Here is a 23,782-nt window from a genome sequence, read left to right as displayed (position 1 = left end):
GAATTTTAAAAAAATCAATATTAGAAAAACAGTGACACAATAGCATCTACAATCAAGCTTCAATCAAGCTTTGAATCACTAACACACCAACCACCCAGTCAAATCAGACTCGTTGAAACACCTAGAACAAATGCCTGTGGGTAAATCCAAGTTTCTGAATATCTTCCAAAAGGCCAACAAAATTGGAACCATCCAGATCTTGGGGGAGATGCTGTTCCACAGGGTAAGTTCAATGATAAAAGAAATCTGATTGCTAGTTTCCCAAAAATGATGCTGTCTAAAAGGACCTGGAGAATAATAACAATGCTAATTTTAACAGAGCAGGCTGAAATAATATGAGATAGGCGGCCCCACAAATAATCTGATTCTATGCCATGTAGAGCTTTACAGGTGATAGCCAGCACCTTAAATTGTACCTCACCTTGTATTGTACCTAGAACCTCAATGGAAGACAATGCATTTCACAGAATAGGGGTATTAAATTGGTATATAATGGCATATCCCAAACCGCCAATCTTGTTGCACTTTGGACCACTTCCAGTTTTTCATGGGCAGAATGTATACATTAATATAAAACCCACCAAGAAGTGCATAAGACATTAATGATTGTAAACAGGGCATCCAAATCCAAAACTGGGCTCAATTGGTTTGCAAGGTGAACCTGTGTAAAGGCCTTCCTAGCCAGACTACCATCTTCCCTTCAAGCGGGAATGGTGAGTCTGGGAAGACCCTGAAATTGTGCTCTAGCTCTAAAGATGGAACATCTGTAGATCTGAGGATCAGGTCCTAAAACCCATAATCACCAGCTGAACTGAACCCTGTTCTTGTCCATCCAGGATTCCATAACTTCTGGGCCAGGGGTTGGTTCTGCTTTGTTTTGCTGCCGGTTTGCTCAAGGACGCTTTTAATATTAGATTTGTTCCACTGTTATATTGTTTTTATTGCTGTTGTGAGCCGCCCCGAGTCTTCGGAGAGGGGCGGCATACAAATCTAATTAATAATAATAATAATAATAATAATAATAATAATAATAATAATGTGCTTCGTGTTCGCAGACTTCATGCGTGTGTGCATTCATGTGCAGTACTTTTAAAAAAACAAGATGGTGCCACATATGGCGCTGCTGAAAGAACCAGATCAGGAGTGTGGAAGGACTGGGTTGCTGCCGGTTCTAGCAACGCAGGTTGCCAAGTTACTACTGGTTCTATAGAACTGCCCCTTACCAGTAGGAACCCACCTCTGCTCTGAGCACTAATCGCATCATTTAGCCAGTTCAGGACAAAAATATATAATTGAATATCATTGCTGTATTAATGATGCTTCACCCAGTCAGTTTCAATGGATGACCTCTCCAGGAGCTTATAGAGATGTTAAATAGGATCAGGGAATAAACAGAGCCCCAAGAAACCTTGCAAAGCAGGGTATTCAACCATGGAATTCTTCCCACCTACCGGAGTGATAGGAATTTTTCACTCCCAATCTTCTGAGCTGACCCAGAAGAATACCATGATTGATATTATCAAAGGCCACTGAGAGACTGAAGACCAGGATAGATACATTACTTCCATCCTGAGTCTATCAAAGTTTGATCAATACTGCTAGTACCAGGACTGAATAATAATAATAATAATAATAATAATAATAATAATAATAATAATAATAATGATGATGATAATTTATTAGATTTGTATGCCGCCCCTCTCTGAAGACTCAGGGTGGCTCACAACAATAATAAAACAATATTACAATGAAACAAATATAATATTAAAAACATGTAAACCCCATCATTTAAAACCATGCAGCACACACATACCAAACATAAAATATAAAAGCCTGGGGGAGGTGTCTCAATTCCCCCATGCCTTGCGATACACGAGGGTCTTAAGTAATTTGCGAAAGACAAGGAGGGTGGGGGCTGCTCTAATCTCTGGGGGGAGCTGACTCCAGAGGGCCGGGGCCACCACAGAGAAGGCTCTTCCCCTGGGGCCCACCAAACAACATTGTCTAGTTGACAGGACCCGGAGAAGGCCAACTCTGTGGGACTTATCGGCCACTGGGATTCGTGCGGTAGAAGGCGGTTCCGGAGGTATTTTGGTCCGATGCCATGTAGGGCTTTAAAGGTCATTACCAACACTTTGAATTGTGACCGGAAACTGATCGGCAGCCAGTGCAAGCCACGGAGTGTTGGTGAAACGTGGGCGAATCTGGGAAGCCCCACGATAGCTCTCGCGGCCGCATTCTGCACAATCTGAAGTTTTCGAACACTTTTCAAAGGTAGCCCCATGTAGAGAGCATTGCAGTAGTTGAACCTCGAGGTGATGAGGGCATGAGCGACTGTGAGCAAACAATCCCTGTCCAAATAGGGCCGCAACTGGTGCACCAGGCGAACCTGGACAAACGCCCTCCTTGCCACAGCTGAAAGATGGTGTTCCAATGTTAGCTGTGGATCGAGGAGGACGCCCAAATTGCAAACCCTCTCTGAGGGGGTCAATAATTCCCTCCCTAGGTAATGGACGGACAGATGGAATTGTCCTTGGGAGGCAAAACCCACAGCCCACTCCGTCTTGTCAGGGTTGAGTTTGAGCTTGTTGACACCCATCCAGACCTCAACAGCCTCCAGGCACCGGCACATCACTTCCACTGCTTCACTGACTGGACTGAATCCTGATTGAAAGGTGTGCAGCTAATTTGCTTCTTCCAGGACCATGCTGAGTTACAAGACAACAAACTTCTCAACAACCTTTGAGGAGATGGGCAGCATATAAATTCAATAAATAATATGAAACTTTAAAAGGGAAAGTTGGAAACTGGATGAGAATTGTCTAGTTCTGTTGGTGTCCAACAATGGCTTCTTTAAGAAAAAGTGAATGATTGCCTCTTGCAAAGCCCATCTTCCACAAAAAGGCATTCACTACCACATGGATTCAATCAAAGTCACTTCCTGGGATGTCTTGACAAGAGGAGAATGCATCAGATTATTTTTAAAAATATTGTAAGCAATATTGGACATTGACATGAGATGGAGAAATATATCTTATAATAACTAACTAACTAACTAACTAACTAACTAACTAAATAAATAAATAAATAAATAAATAAATAAATAAATATTGATATATTGATTTATCAATTTATTGATTATTGATTTGTTGATCTGTTGATTTATTTAACCAGTTAACAGACTAACAGAGTTGGTAGGGACTTTGGAGGTCTTCTAGACCAACCGCCTGCTCAGACAAATGGTTGGCCAATCTCTTCTTAAAAACTTCCAGTGCTTGCACACTCACAACTACTGGAGGTATTCCACTGATCAATTTTTCTAACTGTCAGGAGAGTTTTCCTTAGTTCCAGGTTGGTTGTCTCTTTGATTAGTTTCTATCCATTGTTTCTTGTCTTGCCTTCAAGTGCTTCTTGTCAGTTCTTTCCTTAATACTTGCAACAGTTCTTCATATGTTTTAACCTTCACTCTCCTAATCATCTTTGTTGCCCTTCTCTACACTCTTTCTAGAATCTTTTTTTATATTTTAACAACCAAAATTGGATGCAATATTCCAATTGTAGTCTTTGCAAGGAATTATAAATTGGTATTAACACTTCATGTGATCTTGAATCTGTCTCTGTGTTAATGTAGCCTAGAGCTGTGTTGGCATTTTTGATAGCTGCAGTACATTGTTGGTACATATTTCAATAAGTGTTTCCAATTATTGACTCCAATTGTCCACTATGACTCATAATTATTACTATATTGAGGCAGATACCATCTATTCTATACCTCTGCATTTGTTTTGGGGGTTTTGCCTAGATGTAAAAACTTACTTTTCTCATAATTGAATTTTGTTTTGATATATAAGACCAGCTGTTCAAATCTGTCAAGATCCTTCTCTATCTTTAGCTTTGCTTTTAGAGTGTTGGCTATTCCTGCCAGCTTTATGTCAACTGTAAACCTGATGTGTTCCCCTTCTATCTGCTCTTCTAAATCATTGATGAAGATATTGAAGAGTACTGAGCCTAAGAGAGAGCTTTGGGTTAATACACTTCACATTTCCTCCATGTAAATACTATTCCATTAAATACTAAATGTTAGTTCCATTAAGGTCTACACATTGGTCTTTGGCCTGTTAGTCAGCAAGTTACAAATCCCATTTATTGGTGATGTTGTCTAACATACATTTTCTATCTTATCAAATAGTAGGTTGTGATTTACTTTATTAAATGCCTCATTAGATTCCAATTAAATAACGTTTGCAGCATTTCTGTAGTGTATTTCTTTTATCACATTGTCAAAGAATGCAGTAAGATTTGTCTGGTCTGATCTGTTTTGGACATACCCATGTTGACTTCTGGTTATGACTTTGTTTGCCTCTTAGTTTGCTTCAGTTCATTGCTTGATTATCTTTTTCAGAATCTTCCTAATACTGATGTCAGATTGACAAGTCTCCTAGATTTTTTTCCCTCCTTTTTTTGCAGAAGGAAAATACATCAGTCCTTTTCTAGTCATCTGGTAGTTTCCTGGTGCTCCAGGATCTTTGAAAAATATAGTTCAGTGGTTCTGAGATCACATCAGCCAGGCCCTTTAGAACCTCGGGATATAATCCATCTGGTGCTGGTGATTCAAATTAGTACAGAATGGATAGTTGTTCTCCTACAATTTTATTACTTATTTTGAGTTGCATTCCTAATCTGTATTGCAATGCTTTTTTTTTAATAGGTTGAACTGTTTTCCCCCTTTTGTGGAAAGGCAGATGCAAAAAAATGAGTTAAGCTATTCTGCTTTCTGCTTGCTATGCTTTGCCTTCTTGTCATTTTCTCCCATTAATGGATCAATCGTTTCCTTGACTTTTTTTGTTTTTTACATGATTTATTATTTATTATTTATTTAGATTTGTATGCCGCCCCTCTCCGAAGAAAGAAGATCATTTTATTGTTACATTTGACTTTTGTCACAAACCTTAATTCATTTTGAGCCTTAGCTTTCCTGACTTTATCTTTGCAGGTTCAGGCTATTTGCTGATATTCTGCCATAGTAATGTGCCCCTCTTTTCATTTTTTATATTTGTCCTTTTTGTCTTTCAGTTCATCAGAGAGTTCTTTGTGTAGCTATGCCGGTTTCTTTTGAAATCTCTTATTTTTCTTTTTCATTGGAATGGTAGACTGGGTTTTATAATCTCACTTTTCAAAGTTTCTCAAGCTTCTTGGTTTGTTTTGCCCTTCAGTATTTTCATCCATGAAATTTTTCCCAAGTTTATTGAAATCATTTTCCTTAAAGTCCAAAAATCGAATTCGTCTATTGCTTGTGCTTGCATACTGTTGAAATCCAATATTGCATGGTCACTCCCCCTCAAGGTTTCGGTAACTTCAACACCACCTATCTTTCCCATCTCTATTAATGAGAATTAAATTCAGTATGGCTGACCCCCTAATTCCCTATTCTGTCTTTTGGGAGACAGAGGCATCTGCTGGGTTTGTCAGGAATCTGTTGATTTTCCACTAGCTGCAGAGTTTGTCTCCCAATTGATGTCAGGGTAGCAAAAATCTTATTTCCTTTGCTTGGTTGAGTGGCCACTTTGATAATGCCCCCCCCTTTTATATTGACCCCAATGCATTCAAGGCAGCTTTCATCATTGTTTTATTGCAGTAACGGTGAACATTTTTTTCCTCGGGTGCCAAAACGGTACACACAATAGCGCATATGCGCATCCCACACCCATAATGCAATGTCCTCCCTCACCCATGCATGTACAGACATCTCCTGTGCTGTCTTCCCCACGCATGCATGCAAGCCTCACTGAAGCCTACAGATATCCGGTAAGCCGGTTGGGCCATTTTTGCCCTCCGTAGGCTTCAGGAAAGCCTCCTGAGCTTGTGGATGGTGAAAAACAGGCCCAATAGGCCTACCAGAGGTTTGAAAATGAATTTCCAGTAGGCCCATTGGGCAGTTTGCCCTTCCTAAGCTTCAGGAGTGGGAGGATGAAAAACAGCCCAATGGGCTTACCAGACATTTGTTTCCAAACTTCTGGTAGGCCCATTGGGTCCATTTTTTGCTATCCACAGACTCTGCAGGCTTTCCTAAAGTCGGGAGAGGGGGAAAAGCCTTTTGCCTACCCTTCAGAAGATCAAAAATCAACTGGCCAGCATGCACATGCACACTGGAACTGACATAGGGTAAAGCCACGCGTACTCTCAGATATGGCTCCATGTCCCACCTAAATACATACATACATACATACATACATACATACATACATACATACATACATACATACATACATCTAGTCATCAACCTGCAACAATACATTTAGTGACCATTTTAAATTACAACAGCACTAAAAAAGTGACTTATGACCATTTTTCACACTTATGATCATTGCAATATCCTTATGGTTGCATGATCAAAACTCAGACACTTAGCAACTAACTCATGTTTATGACGGTTGCAGTTTCCTGGGGTCATGTGATCACCTTTTGTAATCTTCTGACAAACAAAGCCAATGGGGAAGGCGGACTCACTTAGCAACTATGTAATGTAACTAACTTAAGTGCAGTAATTCACAAATGTTGCAAGAAGGGTTGTAAAATGGGGCAAAACTGATTTAACAAATGTCTCACTTAGCAACAGAAATTTTGGACTCAACTGTAGTCATGTTGAGGTCTACCTGTATAACACAACTCCACCTCTCTGCAGTACTGCATTCTAACCACTATGACACCAGGGCTGCTTTTAATATTTTGTAATATATTTATTATTTGTAATGTGTGTAAATTGTTACCTTGTGATGCAAGATTGTATTGCCAGTTCTACAACTGTATCACTATGAAATTATGAAATGCAGTTTTTTCACACAAAATAGTTCTATTTATAATATAAATATGAATTCTAATTAATAGGAGGATAATGAATTCTAATGACTAGGTGTGTAATTTTAACAAACACTCATGCTATAATATGATGTACTTAAAAATACTATATAAAACATGACTATTGCTTATCTAATTAAAAATATTTGCATTATGTTATACTGTATAATGTGTTTTGGTTGTATGCAAATGTTTTCTTTGAAATAAAAATGAAGAACGGCTATGCTTATTTCTATATATTTTTATAGGAATCTGGAGGGATGAGATATATGGACAGTTCACATGAGTGCATTTTAGATATACTATAGATGGACTTATCTGATATAATAGTTTGATTTCACTTTAAATATCCTGTTGTGTAATAGAAAACCCTTTAGCTTATGATTGTATCTTCAATCTTTAGTATCGCTCAAAAACTGACATCCAAAGATTTGCAGTCTATCCAGTCTGAGTTTTAATGTAGTTACAGAGAAAATTAACAAATATTTGTGTAAGCAAAGGGATTCTGTTCATGCAATGCAATTTTAAGATCCAAGCAGTAGAAGTGGGGTTACTTTGAAAACAATCTTCAAAATTATATAATTAAGCTTTCTATCAGTCAATGGGTATTGAAGTGGTAGAAAAAATAGCTTTCCATATCAGACGATAACCTCTGAGATTAATAATAACATGGATATCTTTTGTCTGGTTTTTTTCATATACAAGTAGCCCTTGACTTACAGCCATTTGTTTAGTAACCATTTGGAGTTACAATGGCACTGAAAAAAGGTAACTTATAACCATTTTTCACATGTACAACCATAACAGCATACTGATGGTCATGTGATCAAAATTCAGACGTTTGGCAACTGGCATGAATTTATGACATTTGCAGAATCCAGGGGTCATGGGATTTTGTAACTTTCTGATAGGCAGATTCAATGGGAAGTCATATTCACTTCAGCCATGTTATCAACTTAATAATTATAGAAATTCACTTAACAAGTGTGATAAGAAAGGTTGTAAAATGAAGCAGAACTACATAACAACTGTCTTGCTTAGCAACAGAAATTTTGGGCTCAGTTGTTGTCTTAAGCTGAGAACTTCCTTTATGCACAAATCCTATCCTGATAGCACTAACTCATTATGTTTTACCATTTTTAATTTTACAGCTGAGACAGAATATTTATGAAAAGTATTGGAAATAGTTAAGTATGAGCGCGAGTCAAAAAGTAATGCCATTTTATTTAGGACAGGTATAATTACCAATACAGGAACATGAAGCTGGTCCTGTGTGGAACACATCCCTACTTCTCAACATAGTCACCATTTCTCTCAATAGCAATGTTCCACCTTCGAATGAGAGCATGTATCCCTGCCTCATAAAATGTTGTTCCCTTTTCTTTTACTAACTGTTCTTTGAGAGTTTATCAGCTACACTCAGAGTTCCCACATTTTCATGATTCATATGACGGACCCAGTGAAGGGCTACCAAACTTTTTACTACCACACTGTGGGCGTGGCTTTTGCAGGCGTGGCCCTGCATTTTCTTTCAACATCTTTCAGTGCAAATTGGGTGCTCTGGGGTGGAGCTCCAGTTTTGCTACCGCACTGCATTCCCTCTCGTCCGGGCAGTAGCCCACCCCTGGACGGACCCACCAGCAGACATTGCTATAATCTAAAGTATTGTCCTCAAACACATTTTGTAATGGCCTGTGAATGTTCACAGGGGTTTCCCCCTCAGCAACAAGGAATTCAATCACTGCTCTTTGTTTTTGACGCAATTCTAAGGAGGCATCCATTTTGAATTTTCCTTGTGAGTCTACAAACTTGAAAAGAAAGAAACAAAATATTTCAGAATGTAAATGATATAATTATTTAGGACTGGAAAAAAATGCAGGTATTTTTTATCAAAAACTTCACCTGCAATAAAGAAAATTGCATTACTTTTTTGATTCACCCTTGTAAAAATTACATTTGAGCAAAATATGCAGATACGTTTTCAAACGAGACTTTATATGCAATCAAGATTTTGTTTCTCTTTCTAATGAACAGATTGCATCATTTAGAAAACAAGAGAAACAGAGGTAACAGAACGAACTCATCTAAAGGCTATTAGCAAAACTAATTTTTGATTTGCTGCTAGATCGGCTCAATGCATTAAAAACATGCCTCAGAAACAATTGTATTGGATCATAGTATTCTGGAGAAGACATTTAATTTTTTTCTCTTTTAACAGAACAATGAAAATGAAACAGCTCTGCACTGTGCTGCTCAATATGGACATTCAGAAGTGGTTGCTATTTTGCTTGGAGAACTTACAGATCCCACAATAAGAAACAACAAATTAGAAACTCCATTGGATTTGGCAGCTTTATATGGCCGACTGCGGGTGGTGAAGATGATAATCAATGCATATCCAAATCTGATGAGCTGTAACACAAGAAAGCATACTCCTTTACATCTTGCTGCACGTAATGGCCATAAAGCTGTGGTACAAGAGCTGCTAGAAGCTGGAATGGATGTCAGCTGCCAAGTTAGTAGTTTTTTAAAAAAATGTTGCTCTATTTAAATAAAGGCAGGCAAATCATAGGAACCTATAGTCTTACATTTAACACATTCATAATGGCAAATAATAAGGACAACTTATAACTTGAAGTTTGGGTGTAACAAATGGTTTTTGCCCTCAACTAAATTATGTTTTGTAATATTGTTTGAGTGGGGCAAGCTCAGTAATATTTAGACTCTTGTAAAAAGCAAATTTGTGACTCAAATCTGATTTAGGAATGCACCATCCATCACTCTCTTAAAACGTGTACAACAGACACCTAGTGCTAGATAATTAAAGTTTTACAACTGTACTAAAACTTGCTGTACTGATTACCGTAATCATTTTACCAGCCATGTAGAGAAAGATTCTAAAATTAATCTTTATGGTGACTTATTTCTCCCCTAATATTGATAGGCAGGCCAGAATTGTATTAACAGCCAGAATCATTCTTTGTTGCAGTCTAGATTTTCTTTAGCGTTTTTCAAATAGTTCAGAGCCAAGAGGAAGCAGATAGCCTGGCATCACCTTTCAATACATTAGATATTCTCTAATTCTGGCTCAGTGATAGTGAGCTTCCAGGGAAAAGGATTGACTAGACTTGACTGCCAAGGATTTTCTGTCAGTTATGACTAAAAATCCTAGTCCTCCAAATCCTGAATCCTATATTCAAAGCCTAGCTTCACAGCTAGGGGTAAAGAACAGGATGTGACTAGATAATAATTTACCTGCTTATGATTTAGAATCAAGATATATACAACAGAAAAACTGTCTATTGCAGTTTACAATAAAAACATATGAGTGGGTTTGATAGAGAAAAAGAGAACTTTTAGTTTGAGAACTTTTAAGTCCAGTGATTGAGCAATGATTGACCTGAACTGCTGGTCATGCAACATTATATTTCCAATGAAATAATAATAGAATTTGCTTTTGTAAATTATGGCCTTTGTTAGAAGTGACACTTGTAAGACAGAAACCAGTGATTCCAAGGCTGGAGAGAGAATTGTATGAGCATATATGGGCTGTCAAATTGATAGATTTGGTAGAAACTCATCGGATCTCTCTCACCAGAGCACATATGAGCCATGTTCAATTTATTTAGATTAGTTATATGTAATCAGTTAATAAATTAAATTTTATATCACGGTTTAATTTAAGCACGAGAGCCTAGACTGCACACATAATTATTAAACAAAAATACAAAAGAAAAATATGACACACTACCAAAGCAAACTTCCAGGATTAAAATTTACCAGTTGGGAACGCTGCTCATCCTGAGCATGGAATAAGTACTTACTTTTTTATTTTTATTTAAAAAGGCCTTAAAGTGTTCATATATTAGGGGTAAGGGGCTTGGTTTCAAGGGACAGAGGCTGCCACCAAGAATTAGAATTTAGTGTTGGCTAGACCTGATGGTCTGGATCAGGGGTCCCCAAACTTTTTACACAGGGGGCCAGTTCACTGTCCCTCGGACTGTTGGACGGCCAGACTATATAAAAAAACTATGAACAAATCCCTATGCACACTGCACATACCTTGTTTTAAAGTAAAAAACACAGTGAAAACATACTATTTAGAGGGGGGAGAAGATCTGAAATTCATATATGTTTATGTTTTGTTTTTAATTTTCTTTTGTTAACATCTGATTGGCTATCCAAGGTTTTCTTGGCTTATGAAAAATGTATAAAGAAAGAAGGAAGCACTTTGGCATAATGGTTAATAAGTTAGAAATATAATTGGTGTTGCACTTTTTGAAGGAACATTAAGGAGAGAATTTAATTAAAAGAAAATGAATGTAACTGGATGACAAAATTAGAAAAAAAACCTTTTGCAACTTTTTTGATGATTGATATTAGTTACTAACATTAGTTATTCATGGAAAATTAGATGGTACACTGTGTTGTTTGAATGTATGTTGAGAGAAAAATTTAAAAAAATTACCCCCCCAACAGTCCTTCCTTCCTCTGTCCCTCCATTCATTTCATTCTTCCTTCCTTCCTTCCTTGTTCCCTCCATTTCTCCTTCCTTCCTTCTTTCCTTCCTTCCCTCCTTCATTCCTCTCCACTTCTCCTTCCCTCCCTCTGTTTCCCTTTTCTTTCTTTCTCTCTCTCTTTTCCCTGTGCTCTTGTCACTCACTGGCGGGCCGGATAAATGGCCTCGTGGGCCGCATGTGGCCCGCGGGCCGTAGTTTGAGGACCTCTGGTCTGGATTCATAATAATTTCATCTGAATCCAAATCACCTGGTCAGGCTGAATTATTAGAATGTCCCCAAGTCATCTTGGTGTCCCCAAGTCAAGGAAAAATAAGACGAAGCTTGGCTATAAAGATCAAATTAAAGAATACTCCAAAAATGTATTTTTGAGAAGAAAGGGTTACCTTTTATTCAGAGCATTTTCCTTTGTACAATTTAAACAATTGGCTGTTATTCAATGTTTAAAATAATTTATTTTGTACAGAACGTACAGTAAATTTCACTGCAGCTCTGATTTCCATTCTTTGTTAAGTCACGTTGTAATCTTTTTGTATGGAGAGAAATCAACTATTCATTTTAAAAACCATGTTTATATCTGTACTGCCACATGTGAGTTTCCCCAAGATTCTGTGAATTTTTCTTGTGGTAGGAAGTTCAGGTAATTTTTTCTGTTATGCTTATTCTTTTCTACTTTAGCACATTGGAGAGCTTTAGATTGGCTCTTCAAATCTTATTGCCCAATTTTTGAAGGCTAGGAGAACATCTGGAAAACTGCAGAGGTGTAATTAGATCAGAATACATATACAAATGACTTAATCCTTCTAGAATTGACGCTAAGAGTACTAAATGGCTAATCTCTGAATTAACTTAATTCCTTTATTGAGTATAAATACATACAAAGAAATGGTAGTACAACGTATTTCTTCTTGGAATCTTCCTGGAAAAATAGCATTATAGGGAGGGAAGGAAAAAAGAAGAATTGAAATCTTGGAAAATTTAGGATGGGAAATCCAGTAAATTTAGATGCCTCAGACCCAAATGCTATTGCAGTATATGCTTGACTCTAGCTCCTGACAAATCTATACTGTACCTACTATATCTGCCAAGGGTTCAAATATGTGTCCTTGCTCTAGAATTTGGGCTGAGAAAGTTTGTTTACCAGCCTCATTCTTCCAAACTTTTCTAATGTTTATATTTATACCAATACCTACTACCTTGTACATGCTTGACAAATAAAATAAATGACTTTTAAAAAGGATCTTATATTTGATCAGTCAAAAAAAAATATGAAGCTGCAGCTAATTAAGGCTAGCATACACCTTGTAGCTGAAAATACCATACTACAGAACTGGAGAATATTTTCATACTTCTAAAGACCTTATCTGCAAATTGAAGGATGTACCGCATGCTATGGTACAATGCACCTCTGGGTTCAAACAAATAACAAAAGACCCAGAATGATATAGAGCTTCTAGTTCAGTTCCAGGAAGGATTCTTAAATACAATCCTGGATGACCTGGTCTGGTCCTACCATATTTATACAAGCTGGTCCAATTTTGTGTAGGGATTTCTGGCTGCCTTGAAGCACACAGGATATAGTGGATCTACACAGGTTCTGTCACTAAGTCTTAATAATAATCATAAGCAAGAATTGGAATGTGCTCCAATGAGTAAGGTAAAGGTAGAGGCTTTATCCCCTAGTTATGAACGACTTTAAGTGGCAATGCTCATCTCTGTTTTGTAAGCCAATATTATCTGGAGATGTTTCCATGATCATGTGGCCAACAAGAATCATGCCACAGCACAAAACATAAGGCAAAAATCAGAATGCTGTAACCTTCCTGCATGCTTATATGTGATACCTGTTCATCTATTTGCCTTTGAATGCATTTGAAATGCTAGGTTAGCAGAAGCTGAGACAAGTGACAAAAACTCAACCCAGACAAGACGGAGTGGCTGTGGGTCTTGCCTCCCAAGGACAATTCCATCTGTCCGTCCATTAGCCTGTGGGGGGGGAACTACTGACTCCCTCAGAGAGGGTTCGCAACTTGGGCGTCCTCCTCGATCCACAGCTGACATTGGAACATCATCTTTCGGCTGTGGCGAGGAGGGCATTTACCCAGGTTCGCCTGGTGCACCAGTTGCGGCCCTATTTGGACAGGGAGTCATTGCTCACAGTCACTCATGCCCTCATCACCTCGAGGTTCGATTACTGCAACGCTCTCTACATGGAGCTACCTCTGAAAAGTGTTCGGAAACTTCAGATCGTGCAGAACGCAGCCGCGAGAGCCATAATGGGGCTTCCAAGATTCGCCCACGTTTCTTCAACACTCCGTGCCTTGCATTGGCTGCCGATCAGTTTTCGGTCACAATTCAAAGTGTTGGTTATGACCTTTAAAGCCCTACATGGCAATGGACCAGATTACCTCTGGAACCGTCTGCTACCGCATGAATCCCAGCGACCGATAAGGTCCCACAGAGTTGACCTTCTCTGGGTCCCGTTGACTAAACAATGTCGTTTGGCGGGCCCCAGGGGAACAGCATTCTCTGTGGCGGCCCCGGCCCTCTGGAACCAACTCCCCCGGAGATTAGAACTGCCCCCACCCTCCCTGTCTTTCGTAAACTACTCAAGACTCATTTATACCGCCAGGCATGGGGGAATTGAGATAGCTCTTCCCCCTAGGCCATTACAAGTTATGCATGGTATGTTTGTGTGTATGTTTGGTTTTATAATAGGGGTTTTTAGTTGTTTTTATTATTGGATTGTACATGTTGTATTTATTATTGTTGTTAGCCGCCCCGAGTCTGCGGAGAGGGGCGGCATACAAATCCAATAAATTATTATTATTATTATTATTATTATTATTATTATTATTATTATTATTATTAACTGCTGTGTCCTGCATACCCTTTTTTTGGAGGTAGGGAATAGACATATTTGGTTTCCATATTCTAATGATATAACAGCATATTTATTCTGCTGTAGTTAATGTACTGTATTAATGATTTTAATAATATTTGGGTGCCTAACTAAATGATTTGGTACATATATTTGGAAAAGTGCATAATGAACAATTATTGCTTTTGTTGTTTATGTTTACATGGATTAAAATAATTTTTTAAAAACCCACATAATTATTTTTATTCAGGGTGACAGTAGTACTTTAATTTTACCATGGAAACAATTCCAAATTCTGAAAACATTGTACACTGAAAGGCAGAAAATGTTCAAATCTTGACATGCACTCAATCCTTTTCTGTCCTGTTTTGATTGGGGAATTTTATTACCTCCTGCCACTCTTAATTGTCTTCCTGATATTTTAAGCATCATAAAGTTAAGATAATTTATGTTGCAAATAATAAAAAAGAAACTGTCTACAGTAGAGTAAGGAAGTGAACTACTTCATTTAAAGAAAAATCTACAATAGAGCTTGGTTAGATTCTGCTGAATGACCAGTCAGGAAAGGGAGCCATAGGGGGAAAGTTGATGGTGTAGAATATTTATGTACAATTTCTGCTCCAAGTTCAATTATTTCTTTTCCGTTTTGCTCAGTATGACAGAAGGTCTGATTGTTACTACAATCATAAAATTGCTGGCATACGGCTTTTCATGTCTTTCTTTCATTCAGGCAGTTCTTATCATTCAAAAGTAGGAGTATTATATTATAAAACTTTATTAAAATCATACATTTCTACATGTTGTCCATTCACATTCTGTCTCACAAAGTTCTCAAAGTAAGCTTAACATTGTTTTTTAAAAAGAAAGAAAGTAATCATTTCTTTAAGAATCTGCCATTTTAACTATTTCGCATTCTATTTATTGTTAAATGTGATGGTTGGCATCAAAAAGTTGTTCATCATTGTTCTAAGTAGTGTTAAAATCAGGTATCAGTGAAGCAGTTAATAATTCATGTTTTGAATGTGGTATTCATGAATATTGATATTATCATTCCATTGTATTGATTCTCATGGGCCATATTCTAGAGTTTGTATTATTATTTATTAAACCCTAGTCTATGATACCTCTGTAATTAATGTTGATTATTACAATTATTTCTGATTGTCATAATTAGATTACTTTACATAATAATTTCTATTAATGTTTTCTTTTTCTAGACGGAAAAGGGGAGTGCATTACATGAAGCAGCTTTATTTGGAAAAGTAGATGTTGTACGCATTCTTTTAGAAACAGGTAAATAATGATTGCCCAACTGATTTTTAGTTATTTTAAATTATTTTTAATCATTTAAAATGTTATTTAAACTTCTTTGAAACCAGTTTTCTGTTTTTATCCCGTTCCAAATGATTTTTTATACAATGACCTGACTCGGGAATTTTTTACTATCTTTAATCAAGTAGGTATTAGATTTTAGGAATAATTGGTTTGTCTATTAAATTTATATATCACTTGACTTTCAGTGGCACTGGATGGTGTGAAATTATTAAATATTAAAAGAATAAAACAACACAAAACAAAAAAAGAACAAAGGTGGTTTGGATAACAAACTTGGATGGAAACAAAGAAAGAGAAATACAGTAGAACCTCTGGTTACAAATGCTATTGACCACAACCAAATCAGATTCTGACCAAAAAATTCACGTCCCACTCCCTATGGCTGATTTTCCCTTCTACCCCATTTTTTTTTGTAAGCACCAAATTTCCAAAATTAGGTTTGGGTCACAACTAAATCGGTTTGCAATGTATGGTTGTTGTTATGTCTCTGAAAACCGTTTTGTTAAATGAGCGCTGATTGGGTAAGACGCGGCAAGTCAAATAGACTTGCCGCCAATTTCAACGAACTGTCAAAAGTTTCCCGCTTTTTTGAAAAGTATAAATAGCCGCGGTTTTAAGTCATTCTCCCAGTTGGAGACTGAGAGCTGAACTGATCACTTCTATTTGTGTGTGCTAGTAAAGAGCTGATTATTAGCCCGTGGTCTCCAGTCTCCTGATTTAACAGTTGTGACCAGAGATTTTACTGTAGAGGGCTTTAGTCACACACTTGCCAGAGACTAACATCATTGTTTAAGCAAATGACATCAAGAATTAGGCCTTCAGGCCCTTTGAAACTTTAGTTCAAATCTCCTTGGGAATGTCATTCTATAAGGCAAGTGCTGCTACAGAGAAGTTGTGCTTTGGGTTTTGGTAGATGGCATTGTTTAAGCAAATGATACCAAAATATATCAACCTGTCTGATTGGACAAAGCTGGCAGATACTATTGGAGACAGATGATCCTTCATGTAATCAGGCCCTATGCCATATAAGGCTTTATTAGTAGTGACCAGCACTTTCAATCATACCCAGAAGCAAACTGGCAACCAGGGCAGCTCATGAAGCAAATATATTACATGGCCACTTTGATATAACAGTTAGGGTGCTGACCTAGGTTCCCTTAGACAGGAAAGCCAGCTGGGTAAATAGGAGGCAGGAGTATTGGTATGTCTGCTGACTATGCATACTGACTATGCTGCAACAAGAACAGCAGGAACAAATGCCCATCACTGCCTTCACTGCTCCATTCTGAATCAGTTGAAGCATCTGGGTGGTTTTCAAGAGCAGCCTGTTGCAGTAGTCAAATCCTGAGGTGATCAGGACATGAATGATTATGAAGAGTTGCTGATATTAGAAGGGGCATAACTGCATAACTGGTGTTTAGTTACAATATGTTAGGTGACTTAAGAGATTTGGAAAATATTTACATTTCTTAGGCATTGGCATTTATATAGTTCATTCATAACATTTTGAGAAGGCTAACTAATTATATCTGCATGAGACAAAAAGTAAATGTTTTGAATGCAAAGTTGTTGCCTTTTAATAAAATAATCAGCCTTGAAGTATCTGGGTGTATGTTCTAGACTAGAGAACATTTATTTCAAAATAATATAGAGCAAATGGGAAAGGTATTTATCTAACAATTCCAAAGTCCAGCTAGTTTAGCTTGGGTAGAGCTGAATGATATATGTGTTTATCTATCTTTGTATTTCTGTGAATACAATAGTTTATTTTTCTTAAATTACTGACAGTACTGTTTGAATACCCAACCAGTTGATTTTAATGCAAGAAAAAATACTGAGAACAGTTCCCACATGATAGGACTAAACAATGCCCTTTGGCGGGACCCAGGGGAAGAGCCTTCTCTGTGGCGGCCCCGACCCTCTGGAACCAACTCCCCCCAGAGATTAGAATAGCCCCCACCCTTCTTGCCTTTCGTAAGCTTCTTAAAACCCACCTTTGTCGTCAGGCATGGGGGAATTAAGATATTCTTTCCCCCTAGGCTTCTACAATTTATGTATGGTATGTTTGTATGTATGTATGATTGGTTTTAAAATAAGGGTTTTTAGCTATTTAGTATTGGATTGTCGCATGTTGTTTTTACCACTGTTGTTAGCCGCCCCGAGTCTACGGAGAGGGGCGGCATACAAATCCAATAAAATGAAATGAAATGAAATATAGGAAATCAAGTGCCTTAGATCCAGAAGAATTAAGTCATTTTTCTTACCCAGGATATTCAAGGCCTGTTGCTGGCAAAACAGCAATGCTTATTAAGCACAGGTTTGGACTAACTGGAGAGATCTATCTGTCTGTTGGCTGAATACCTCTCTGCTGATCTCATATTTTGCTCACTATCTAGGCAGAAAATTTGGATTTGGAGAATGGATTATTAAATTTCTATATTATATCCTTTTTTTCCTATTTTCTATTCTGTGTATTTGTTTCAGGAATTGATGCCAATATAAAGGACAACTTAGGCAGAACAGTTTTAGATATTCTGAAAGAACATCCATCACAACAGTCACTCCAAATTGCTGCATTGCTTCAAGGTTAGTCAGTTATATCATGTAAATCATATAAAAACAATTAAATTATAAAAATCTCAATTATATTTGTAATATTATTGTTTTCATATTGTATATTAAAATTACCATTTAAGCGTATTTGGTACATGGTACTTTTAAACTCATTACTTTATATCAGGGGTGGGCAATTAATTTTGCCAGGGGGCCGCATGAGAAATTGGGATGGTTTTAGAGGGCCGGACTAATATAATTAACTCAGTTCTACCCAATACTGTATATTATTGGGTAGAACTGAGTTAATTATATTATAATTATAAATTATAATTATATATTATATAATATATATTATATATATAATTATATATTATATTATATTATATATTTCTCCTTCCTTCCTCCCTTCCTCCCTCCCTCCATTTCTCCTTCCTTCCTTCCTCCCTCCCTCCATTTCTCCTTCCTTCCTTCCTTTCTTCCTTCCTCCATTTCTCCTTCCTTCCTTCCTTCCTTCTTTCCTTCCTTCCTTCCTTCCGTCCTTCCTTTTTCCTTCCGTCCTTCCTTTTTCCTTCCTTCCTTCCTTGTTCCCTCCATTTCTCCTTCCTTCCTTCCTTCCTTCCTTCCTTCCTTCCTTCCTTCCTTCTTTCCTTCCTTCCTTCCGTCCTTCCTTTTTCCTTCCTTCCTTCCTTGTTCCCTCCATTTCTCCTTCCTTCTTTCTTTCCTTCCTCTCCACTTCTCTTTCCCTCCCTCTCTTTCCCTTTTCTTTCTTTCTCTTTCTCTCTCCGTCTCGAATGCCCAAAGAAGGTTAAGTCAACTTACGCGAAAGGTGGAGAGAGCGAGGCTAGAGCTCTGGTTTAGGCAGTCAGCCAAGCAACAGGCAGGCACGACATGACCGTCCTTTTCCCCTCGCAGGTGGCAAGGCCGTTTGACTCCACTGTATGGCGTTTGGAAATGGTGCGCGGTGTTTGGATTTTGCTTGGCTTTTGCAGGTGGCGAGGCCATCCGATTCCACTGTGCAGTGTTTGGATTTTGCCTGCACGCGCATTTGTGCGCGCAGGTGGAAACCGGCCTCCGCAGGCCGGTCATAGACAGTGGACGGACCGCATGTGGCCCCTGGGTCTTGCCCAGGTCTGGTTTATATGGTTAACATTACAATATAAATATATTTGCTTGAGAGCCTGTTTGATTTGGTGGTTTTAAAGTTCCAGGCTAGAATTATAAATGGAATAATACATCAAGACCAAAATGGATTTCTACCAGGGCGACAAATTAAAAATAACCTTAGAACAGTAATAAACACATTAGAATACTATGAACAACATCCAGATAAGACAGCATCCTTAATGTTCTTAGATGCTCAAAAGGCCTTTGACAACGTTAACTGGACATTTATAAAAATGCAATTAAACAAAATGAGATTTGGCTCAAAATTTGTTAATTTAATAGATACTATATACTCAAAACAAACGACTAAAATAATATTAAATAATAACCAATTACAAGCACTTGATATAAACAAGGGAGTTCGTCAAGGATGTCCTATATCACCATTGTTATTTATTATGACACTTGAAACTTTATTAATTAAAATAAGAGCGGATTCCGAAATAAAAGGTTTAACTATAGGGGACGAAACTTACAAACTCCAAGCTTTTGCAGATGACTTAACGTTTATAATTGAAGAACCGATAACAACTGTCCCTTCTTTATTGCAAACTATTGAACAATACGGAAAGGTAGCAGGTTTAAAGATAAATAAAAGCAAAACTTCTTTCTTAACCAAAAATATGAATAAAATACAAGAAACTAAATTAGAAAATATTTCTGGAATAAAAACCGTAAAGAAAGTAAAATATTTAGGAATAAATTTAACAGCGAAAACAATAACTTTAAAAAATGATAATTACATAAAATTATTATCAGAAATTAAAAAAGATTTAGAAACATGGAATAACCTGAAAATATCATTTTTAGGAAGAATTGCCACAATCAAGATGAATATTCTGCCTAAGGTTTTATTTCTCTTTCAGGTAATTCCAATAAACCCAGGGGGAACTTTCTTCAAAACTTTGACAAACTTAGTTAAAAAATTTATATGGCAAGGGAAAAAAGCAAGGATAAAAATAAGCTGTTTGGAAGACATTAAAGAAAGAGGAGGATTTGGTCTTCCAAACTGGAAATTATATTATCAGGCCGCCGCCTTAACATGGATTAAAGATTGGATAACCTTAGAGAATAAAAGAATATTAAATTTAGAAGGACATGATCTTATGCTGGGTTGGCATGCATTTATATGGTATGACAAGGAAAAAAATCACTCATATTTTAAAAGACACACATTAAGGAAGTATTTACTAGAGGTTTGGAAGGACATAAAGAAAAATCACTTCTTAAATGTTCCAGAATGGATAGCCCCCCTAGAAGCAATAACACATCCAAAATCTATAAAAGACACGAAAATATTTTATAGATATAAAGAATTATTAAATGATCAGATGAAGCTAAAGCCTAGGAATAAACTACAAGAAGAAGGGATAATAATAGATTGGTGGCATTATGCCCAGATTCGATCCAGATACCAGAAGGACATAACTCTTTATACTTTTAATAAAAGTAAGAATTTGCTAAGTCATTTAATTATTAATAATTCAGTAAAAATGATAGGGAAAATATATAAATTTCTTATCGCTCACAAAAATATAGAGTTGACTCTAAAAGATACCATGATAAGATGGTGCAGAAATATAGGCAAGGAAATAGATATAGATACTTGGGAAAAAGTCTGGATTAATAATTGGAAAATGACCAAGTCAGTTTCATTAAAAGAAAACCAAATTAAAATGTTTTATAGATGGCACCTTCCACCAAACAGGATAGCTAAAATGTTTCCTAAAACATCCCCACTGTGTTGGAAATGCAAGAAAGATATAGGAACTTATTACCATCAATGGTGGACATGTAGCAAAGCTAAAACTTATTGGAAGATGATTGAGAAGATATTAAAAGAAATATTAAAATATGACATAGATAACACCCCGGAATTTTACTTATTAGGAATTACTAATCAGACTTATAAGAAGGAAACTCTTTACTTAATCATACACATATTAACTGCGGCTAGAATAATATACGCGCAAAACTGGAAGGGGGAGGAAATCCCCAAGAAAGAAGAAGTTATAGCTAAAATATTAGATTGCGCCGAAATGGATATGATGACAAGACGATTAAACGATCAAGAAGATACAAAATTTTATGAAACATGGAACAACATATATAAATGGTTAGATAAGAAAAAATAAGAGATAGATCTGTTTTTATTTAGGTAATAACAATATTAGATGTATTTGTTGATGATTTTGACACAGTAGTTTACTCACAAGCGATATATTAAAAATTTTGTTTTATGTATGCTTAGTAATTGAGATTAGTTTGAATGTTTGATTAGATGAATATATTACACATAAATAACATATTAAGCATTTTTACTTATACCGTACTAATATTGCATTTAAGATTTGAAAATTTTTTACTAGACTTTTTAACATTTAACAAATGTTTGATTATGTATTCTTTTCTCTATTTGAATGTATACTTTCAAAAGAAGCGGGGAAATACATCCCCATTTTATGTTTAATGTTTGTACGTCTGTATGTCTGTTTTATGAAAAATAATAAAAAAATTGATTAAAAAAAAAAATAAAGTTCCAGGCTAGAAATCAGGAGATCTTGAGTCCTGCATAAAGTCATGAAGCCAAGGGGACGACTTTAATCCAGTCCTTCTTTCATGGCCCTAGGAAGAAGGCAATGGCAAATCCCAAAAATGTTTCCAAGAAAACATGATATAATTGTTCAGGGATTTGCCTGGAGTGAAGATAAAGCTAGAGGCACACATTCAAAATATTTTTAGTAAAATTATTAAAGATATGTATAATTTTTCCAATGTTATCACTATAAAGGTTTATGTGTTTTCTGTATTACTGAATCAAATTTTCTAAAATGAAGTTTTAATTTATTTAGTGCAGTAAAGTATATTTAATTGTAACTCATCCCCATTAAAATCAGAAAATATACAATTGGCTGCATGAGTTATAAATTATAATAGATTAAGTTACATAACAAAAACAACATGAACATTAAATAAAGAATTCAAAAAATACTGTCAGATGAATTTTCAAATTTTATTTATGGGATGTATTCTTACCATAGATTACATAGAAAAAGAAAATTCAGAAGTTCCAGAGGAATCCATAGAAGAATATTTAGTATCAGATCACCATTCCAGTGTTTTATCCCCAGAAGATTCTCCTATACAAACAAGTAAAAGTAAATATTCTAGTCTCAGAAGCTTGTTGTTAAATGTGTTAAATGACTAAATGTTAATAATAAAAAACATAATATGATATGTACCTATTTTGCAAACTACTAGAGATGTAGTAATAAAAATAAATCAATATATCCTTATTTGCTTATAAAATGTTAATTTTATAAAAATATTACATCATTGGATTTTAAGTATTCTTGTGTTTAAATAATCACTACTGATTGCTACGTACCATATTTTGTTAAATTGTAATCCTAAATTATCACACACTTCTCCTAAAAACCTTTCTATGTAGTCAACAAACATTTTTTACTTATATAAAAATGATGTTTATGCTACTACAGTCTTTGCTTATGCGCTGAATTATTTTAATAATGGGTAGGCTATGGCAACACATTTAGTGCAAATTGGACATGTGCCAACCTTCTTCTCAAAATCAGGTTCTAAGGATCTTGTTACAGTTTTTAAAGCTTGAATTTAAAGCATTTTCTCCCACTTCTTAGACTTCTTGTGGCTATACCAACACCAATATCAATATAGCCTGTTTAAAAATTTAAATTACTGTAACTAGCAATATATACTGCTTCACAGTGCTTTACAGCCCTCTCTAAGCAGTTTACAAAGTCAATATATTGCCCCCAACAATCTGGGTCCTCATTTTACCAACCTCAGCACCAAACAAACATAAATGTAGAAAAGCTTATTGAGTACGTTAGAAGAAAGGATGAATGAAATAAGCTATCCAAATCACCCTACACCCGAGCTACAGGTATTCGTCACTATTGCATATCCAAATACCTATCCAGCAACATATGCATACTTCAAAGATGGAAACATATGGAAAAACAAGGAAAGTCCTTCAAAAGAGCTCTGAACTCAGCAATAATATTCTGAAAAATATCAGTGGACCAATAGTAATTGATTCAAAGGAGGGAAAACAAAGATGGAAGGAATATACTGAAATATTATACTGTATTAATATCAACATTAAAGATACCTTACAAGATATTCCCAACTTTATAAGACTCTTTAGAAAATAAAATTAGAACAGCACTTCAATCGTTACCCAGTTGGAATCTGGGTTCCATCCCATTGATGGAATGCCCACAGAAATATGGTAAGCACAGAAGAAAAATCAGTAAAAGCTCAAATCAATCTATGCCAATAAATCTTGAGAACAATACAATGGCCAATTGACTGGAAGAGGTCGATATACATTTCAATACCAAAAAAGGAAACTTAGCAGAGTATGTAAACTGTAGTATAATATCCTTAATTTCACAGTAAAGTAATATTTAGAATCATCAACTATAGATTA

The 23,782-nt window shown here is 36.3% G+C and overlaps 1 protein-coding gene across 3 annotated transcripts in view; it reads left to right on the top strand.

Annotated features, from left to right (window-relative positions):
• The window catches only part of ANKS1B (ankyrin repeat and sterile alpha motif domain containing 1B), a 325,146-nt gene that overhangs the window by 30,428 nt on the left and 270,936 nt on the right, over positions 1-23,782 (top strand). For all 3 annotated transcript variants that reach the window (XR_011559489.1, XM_070755905.1, XM_070755906.1), the window contains exons 4-7: positions 9,074-9,370; positions 15,471-15,546; positions 18,073-18,174; positions 22,350-22,466. Coding sequence is in view for 2 of the 3 variants with exons in the window: in XM_070755905.1 (XP_070612006.1) it covers positions 9,074-9,370; positions 15,471-15,546; positions 18,073-18,174; positions 22,350-22,466 (592 nt within the window). In the remaining variant the exon portion in view is untranslated. The remainder of the gene's footprint in view (positions 1-9,073; positions 9,371-15,470; positions 15,547-18,072; positions 18,175-22,349; positions 22,467-23,782) is intronic.

This window comes from Erythrolamprus reginae, chromosome 6, assembly GCF_031021105.1.
Source record: "Erythrolamprus reginae isolate rEryReg1 chromosome 6, rEryReg1.hap1, whole genome shotgun sequence".
Taxonomy (NCBI): Eukaryota; Metazoa; Chordata; class Lepidosauria; order Squamata; family Dipsadidae; genus Erythrolamprus; species Erythrolamprus reginae.
Note: the sequence above shows the minus strand (reverse complement) of the source record. Positions and strands in the feature narration are given on the sequence as shown.